General features: G+C 38.6%; 1 protein-coding gene across 1 annotated transcript; it reads left to right on the forward strand.

Moving 5' to 3' along the window:
• The first annotated feature begins 5,341 nt into the window (after positions 1 to 5,341).
• On the forward strand, positions 5,342 to 6,283 carry LOC143643580 (olfactory receptor 52H1-like). The gene has a single exon (XM_077112193.1). The coding sequence runs from the start codon at positions 5,342 to 5,344 to the stop codon at positions 6,281 to 6,283; it is 942 nt and encodes a 313-aa protein (XP_076968308.1).
• The last annotated feature ends 1,597 nt before the right edge of the window (positions 6,284 to 7,880 follow it).

Consider the following 7,880-nt stretch of genomic DNA (forward strand, 5'->3'; position numbering starts at 1 on the left):
CTTAAACAAATAGAAAAGTGGACAAAATAAATAAAACTTCCAGTTTCTGGCACTGGGAAAACAAGTAGTGTGGGATTGTGATCACTGACACACCAATATCATCTTTGCAGGTCAGAAAAGAACAAAACAAGAGGGAGTATGGGACAGAATGTCTACAAATCCAGAGATTTTCTAGTTTTCAGATCTAGAAAAAGGAAGTAGTAGCTTAGAAAGAAATTTAGCTTCTGCCCTATAAGATGAGTTTTAAAAATTTCTAATATAGAAATAAAAAATCCAGCCACTGCTTGAAGCCGGAAATAGGGGACAGGGACCCTGATCAAGAACAAAAAATAACCACACACATGCACACGCAAGTGCACACACGTACACTCAAATGCACACACAGGTACACACGGGCACACATGTACACGCACGTGCACACATAGTACACTCACATGAACACATGTACACACATGTACACATGCACACAGGCATGCATATGCACATGCACATACACTCTCATGCACACATGTACACTCACATTCACACAATATGCTGAATTGCACACACATGTACACATGTGTACTCATACACACAATGCATACACATGTACAGTCACATACACATACATACACATGTACACTCACATGCATACACACATATATACAGTACACTCACGTGCACACACATGTAAACTCACATGCATATACACACATGCATACACATGTACACTCACATGCATGCATACACATGTACCTACACACAGTACACTCACATGCACACACATGAGCACACACACACACAATGCAAGCACACAAATACACACTAAAATCTGCTACCAAACCAGTTCTCAGAAATAAAGTTTGTAGAAAGCTACTTGCCTGGATGTATGGGAGGATGGAAACATTTTCTGTACAACTAAATGTTATTAACTGAATCAATCTTCGAATCTCAGTGCTTGGACATACGTTACCCAAGAAATGGATCAGAATCCTAAACCATCACATTAAACTATTATTCAGAATTGAAAAATATATATTATTATTATATATATTTTAATAATATATATTATTATAATATATAACCTCGGGTTATAGGTCTAGTTAACCAGAAGGATAAGCAAAGGAAGAAAGTAAAGAGGAGAGTAGTCAGAGGGCCTCTCATATGCCATAGCACAGGAAAATAGATGATGTATATGTTTATCACAGCATATGTACATATATATTCATATAAAGAAAGCAAGGCAAAAGTACAAAACAACAAGAAAAAATAAATAAGTAGCAAGTCAAAAATAACAAAATAACAACTGAATTGAGACTTTTACATGTGTGTATTATTACTGATATGGCTTGCAGATTAAAATTAGTCAAGTGCCCTGAATTTGAGAGCAATGATTTACAAAGTTTGTAACTATTTCTGGTAGACACAATAATATTCACCCCAAAGTTGCCCTCCTTGTAATTCCCAGAACCTATGAACATGACAGATTAGATGACAAAGGGTAATTAAGGTTGCAGATGGAATTAGGTTTGCTAATCATTTGACCTGAACACAGGTCCTGAATAATCCTTATAATCACAAGTTTTCTTAAAAGTAGAAAATGGAGGCAGAAGGGAAAAGTCAGGGAGATGAGACTGGAACAAGCACAGAGAGATGAAATGCTGCTGGCTTTTTTTTTTCAAACTTTTAACAAGAGGGAAAGTTGCAAATTTATAGTTCTAAGGCCATGAAAATGTCCCAATAAGGCAAGGCTATAAAAATCTCCAAATTAAGGCACCACCAAGATGTTACTTCACTCAAGAAAGGCTAATGAAGTTCAGGGTTTCTCTCAGCTGGGAGGGAACATGGCAATGTCTTCTAGCGTTCTCTCCCAGCTTTTTGTTTCATGAAGGAAGGAAGCATTTTCCTTCTTCATCTCCAAAGATGGAGTGTGGACTTTGATGGTTCTGGTTGCTCTTTCCAAAATGGTTCTCTCTTAAATGGCTCCAGTAAGCAACCCCACTTTGAATGGGTGGAAAAACATCTCCATGGAAACCATCTTATCCAGTCCTCCCTTGTCCTATAATGGCTAACTGCTTCCATGTTTGGTCAAATCCTCACGTGCGGCTCTGCTCTCTGGAGTCTCCTTACCTGGAAACAGAGAATTTTCCATAACATCCATTTCTGGTTTCTTTGTACCCCAGATTTCAGTTCTCCATGTATCCTGTTCCGCTCATATTTTACTATAAGCTTCAAGAAGCATGAATGCTGCTACCTTCAAAGAGGGAGAAAGGGGAGCTCTAGAAAAAGCGAGGAAATGAATTCTTTCTGAAGGGCTCCAGAAAGGATAATACCTGATGACATCCTGATATTACCTCAGCTGGATTTCTAAACTTCAGAGATACAATATAGATAATTAATGTGCATTGTTCTAAGTTAGAAAGTTTGTGGTAAATTGTTATAGCAACCATAGAAAATTAATATACACAGCATCCTACCAAAACTATATGTGTATTTTTTTAAGTAACCATGGAACATATGGACATCTCAACCCATTATTAGGAAAAATAAAGTAAGACTTCATTACCAGAGGCTGATGTCATATTTATAATATTTATAGAATGAAGAAACAATATTATAAACTGTCAAGTGATACCATGTTGATACAGATTCAGCGCAATCACAAACCCAGATTGTGTGTGTTTATAAATTGAGAAGGTGATTCTAAAACTTTCATTGCAATAAAAAATGCCAAGAATACAGAAGTCATTTTTGAAGAACATGTGGGAGAACATATACTTCTCATTTAAAGATGTATTTAAAGCTATACGAAATTTAACTTAAATATTTAACTGCTTGTTCAAGATTCTACAAGTTGACTAACTAAAATATATAGCAAGCACAGGAAAATTCTTAGCCTCTAAGAATTTGTCTCAGAGAACTTGTCTGAGTTGTTTAGGCCTGAACCTCCTGGGGACCCAATCGCCCTGGCCTTCTAGAAGCCCCAGCCGCACTCCATCTCAGGGGAAAAGAAGGCAATGTGCTTGATTTCCCCCCTTGGCTAGGCCTTGGAAATGCAGGGGCCCAGATGACCTAAGTTCTATCTCCTGTGAATTTATGGAAATGCATAAATGTTTTCAGTTTATCTCTCACTGGAGACTTTACCAGTGAGCGTTATTTGCTTCATTCTGAATAGATACTTCCCGTTCTTCCTATAAAACAGGAGACTGGTGAGAAGACGAGACTGGTGAGTTGAAAACTGTAATCACTGAAGGAGAAAAACTCTTACAGGCTCTATGACTTTATCCAATAACCTAGTCTTGGGTTTACTCAGGTCCTGCTGGATGTGAGCATGAGAGGAGGGGGTCCTGCTGGCAGCAACAACTCTGGGGTCAGGAGACAGACTATGGTGAGCCACTATCAAAATAAAGGGAGACCAGCGGTCGTAGAAGGAGAGAAGCCCTCTTTGGATTGAAGAGCAGCAGACCTTGATTTGGATATTGTCTTTTGATTCCTCTTGGCAGTTTTAATGATTAATGATAATTTCCCTCCCCCATTAAGCAAATTCCCTGTAAACCTGAGGAAACGGGCTTCCTGAGAGGAGGAATCTGGGCTACAAGTGTGCTGAGCTGTAGTCTAGACTAAATTATCTTGAGCTCTACCGTTTTTCTTTTCTTTTTTGGTCAGTCTACCTGTTTTTCAGACCTCAGAAAGTAATATGGCCATTGTTTTAGGATGGATATCATGAAGACTATCAGTTGTTATACATTATTCTTATAAACTTAATTTCTAGTGCCTGCTGGAGTTCAACCTGCATCTGTTCTTGAGATATAACTTAAATATACATTCATATGGAGGGCTGATTACATTTCTCCTAAAGCAGATGCAATGTGTTCACCAGGAATAATTAAAGATTTTGTCTATGACAAAACTGTCTCTTAAATGAAGGAAGCTCATTATATAAAGCTTTGATCATGATTCTGAGAGAGATGACACAACATCCTACGTAGTTCGAGCCCCTCCTTGTCCGTAATACTGCTACTGCTCCTGCCAAAAGTGATAATGCAAAGCTGGTATGACTTGCTTACAAAATCCACTTACTTTCCTTAAAAGCTTTTTGAATGATATTTTACATTTGTTGTGGAAGGTAAGAATGATGTCTCTCCAAAACTCATATAAATTTCACCATATTCTGCTGAGACTCTGCAATACTGTGCTCTCTGGTGTCAGTGTGCCTGATTCCCTTTCCTTCTCTTTCTAATAGTATTTCATAAAATAGATGATACAAACTGAATTACAACTCACGGAACACTCTCCACGTAAAAGCCACTGGAAAAATCAGGCTCTATTTAGTCAAAGTTGAAGATACCTGCAGGTGTGGTCCCAGGTCTGGCTGACCAAAATGAAAACATTAGGGCAAGGACCATCTTCATTATTCCTTACTTAATTTCCGGAATGTGAATTTTCTTAGCTTGACTTCTCCTTTTCCAAATGACACCAACTAATGCTTATTATGAAGGCATTGCCAGACTCACTGACAGGTAGCTGCCTCTCCCTTACTTAAGGAACAGAGATTCTCTGGGATTTAGGGAATTGCTCCTACCACCATCTCTCAGTTCACTTTTCTCTGCCTGAGATACGGCAGTGTTGCTTATCTGCCATCTGTGTTTTCAGGTAAATGCATTCTCTTTTATTCGCATCACAGTAAGTATACACCCTAATTTGAACAATATTCAAATCCTGTGTAACAAAACTTCTTGCACCTGCACGAAACTAGAATCTGCCCTTTCTTTTCCTTCATCATTTTCCTCCAGCTTCATTCAAACTCTTTAGTTTATTATATTAAACCCATTACCTGAAACATAATTGTTATATAAATTCAACCATTGCCTTTCCTCGCAGTTCAACTCACTTGATATTTTTGTCATTTGCTTTCTCTTCCCACATCACTATTTTTCTTCCTCCTCCTCTTCCTTCTCCTCCACCTCCTTCAACTCCTCCTCCTCCCTTTTCTTCTCATCCTAATAATTCATATTTTCCATTTTGAACCTGAGCTCATCTTAAATAAATCTGCATTAAGACAAGAACACATCTATTTAGGTTCTTATGAAATGACTCATCATCAGCTCCTTGACCTACAAAAATAACAATCCCATTTGGTTCATTAGTAAATATATAAAGAAATGAAGTTGGGTCCAAGGTAAAGAAAAGGGGCAATAAATAGTCAATTCTGTAAATGTCACTTTTAATGCAGGAACTCTGAGTGTGACAGTTACAGCCCACAACTGCCTTCAGCACCACAGTTGAGTTAGTTTGCACGACCTTCTGACATTTGTGTTGTCCTCAGGGCTTGAGAACCAGTGGATCCAAGACTGCAGAGGCCATGTATAACTTGAGCTGTTATAACCCCAGTTCTTTTATCCTTGTTGGGATACCAAGCCTTGAGAAGTTCCACATCTGGATTGGGATTCCCTTTTGCACATTCTATGTCGTGGCTGTGGTGGGGAATTGCCTCCTCTTGTACCTCATTGCAGTTGATCATAGCCTCCACGAGCCCATGTTCTTTTTCCTGTCTATGCTGGCCATGACTGACCTCATCTTGTCCACTACTACAGTGCCCAAGCTTCTCGGTAACCTCTGGCTTGGCTCCCAGGAAATAACCTTCTCTGGATGTCTCACCCAGATGTTCTTCCTCCACTTCACCTTTGTAGTGGATTCAGCCATCCTATTGGCCATGGCATTTGATCGCTACGTGGCCATCTGCTTCCCCTTGAGATACAGCACCATCCTGGCTCCACAGGTGGTCATCAAGCTTACAGTGAGCCTTGTTCTGAGAAGCTTCTCTGTCATCCTGCCAGATGTTTTTCTGCTGAAACGGTTGCCCTTCTGCAGAACACGCATCATCCCACACACGTACTGTGAGCATATAGGTGTTGCTCGGCTTTCCTCAGCTGACATCTCCATCAACATCTGGTACGGATTTGCTGTGCCTCTCATGACAGTCATCTCAGATGTGATTTTTATCGCTGTTTCCTACACCTTCATCCTTCGTGCTGTCTTTCAACTCTCATCCCACGGTGCTCGCCAAAAGACACTTAGTACCTGTGGCTCCCATGTCTGTGTTATCCTCATGTTTTACACGCCTGCCTTCTTCTCCATCCTCGCTCATCGCTTTGGACACAGTGTCCCTCGACACTTGCTCATCGTGTTTGCCAACCTCTATGTGGCCATCCCTCCTGCTCTGAATCCTATTGTTTATGGAGTGAAGACCAAGCAGATCCAAGACAAATTTATTCTCCTATTCTCTTTGAAGATAACCCAATAATTGAGGAACATCACTGAAGAAGAACTTTATGTAAATTTAATTTGGTGAAATCTTATATGACACAGAAAGATATAAAAAGCAAGCTGTAAACCATATTAACTTGAAAATTCAGGGTCCTACCACTGTGCAATGAATAAGCAGGAGTGAGATGGGAGAAAGAAAATATTCTAGATATTTTGAAAAACAAGGATTCTGTGGGTTTAGGATTTCTCATTGTGGTGTGGAAATGATGATGATAAGGACAAGAGAACCAAGACTAGTCTAATATCTTTTCTATTTCTTATTTTAGGAAATTTGAAGTTTAGATATTTCCTACTCTATGTCTCACTTCAGTTTTTCTCCATTTCTGAATAAGAGATAAGGCCTCTTGCCCTCCTTCTTTAAATATCTCTCAGTCTTGTTTGCTACAACTTATCAAACTTATCCCTTCTCAAGCTTTCAATCTAGATTCAGTACATTATCAACTACACTGCTCTTATGTTTCACTGCACACAATGGAACCCTTTCCCCAACAAATTTAACCATCATCATTAGCACATCACAAAACCTATCTCTTTGGTTTTGTGTCATGTCTCTCCTCTTGTTCGTTCTTTCCTTTCCAGTTCTGTTCGTGGAGGCTGCCACACCTCCCAAAACTTCTGTTTCAGAGGAATTTAGTAATGAAAAACAGGTGCAAATCTAGACCATTAAATTTCCAGTGTGCTATAATCATTTTGAATAAAATTATTTGGTTAAATCAACTTCCATACCATCTATCATCTTATCCGTGTTACTAGACAAATTATGATACTATCCAGACACAATCAGGCCTAAATCTCCTTGTTATTTCTCTTCTACTTCATGTCCTCACTCTACTTCATCTGACCTAATGGATAAATAAGTTCTCAGACCTAAACCGCTGAACCCTAGTATACTCAAGTTCCCCTATCTGATTGAGTCTCTATATTTACATCTCTTTACTTTTTTGCTATAACTTCATTGCTTCTAGAATACATAAACTGTCCAGTGCCCTGGCCAGATTTACTTACTTTACTTTTTTCCCTAACGATCTCAGATTTCATAAAGTTGCATATTCATTTTATCCATTTTCTTCAAATCCATCCTCCGAGAAAAGATCAAACTTAATTTTTCACTATCCTATGCCCAAATGTTACAAATATTTTGCATATATCTTAAATGTTCAAAAATAATTATGTGATGAGTATCATTAGTTAACTCATTTCACAAATGATAAAACAGACATATAAATGTGAATATAATTAGTTAGCTCTGAGATCTGAGCCCAGGTCTCTCTGATTTCAAACTCTGAACTCTTTATCCCTTTTCTACATGGGTGTCTTTTCATATAAATGATGCATAAGCTTCTCAAACTTAATGTTTCCAAACTGACCTGGTAGCTGCCTACATTCCCCCATAAAATTATTCTCCCTTTTCTATCTCCCCTTGTAGAAAATTGTACATGAATTTTCAACATGAATTCCAAAGCAGAAACCTAGGGGTTTTTCTTCAATTCTCTTTTATCAGCTTCCAAATAATTACTCAACATTTGAGTTTAATGGGACTTGAGTTTGAAGTGCTGTAAGTCATCCCAGTGTAT

Source organism: Tamandua tetradactyla, chromosome 8 (assembly GCF_023851605.1).
Source record: "Tamandua tetradactyla isolate mTamTet1 chromosome 8, mTamTet1.pri, whole genome shotgun sequence".
Taxonomy (NCBI): Eukaryota; Metazoa; Chordata; class Mammalia; order Pilosa; family Myrmecophagidae; genus Tamandua; species Tamandua tetradactyla.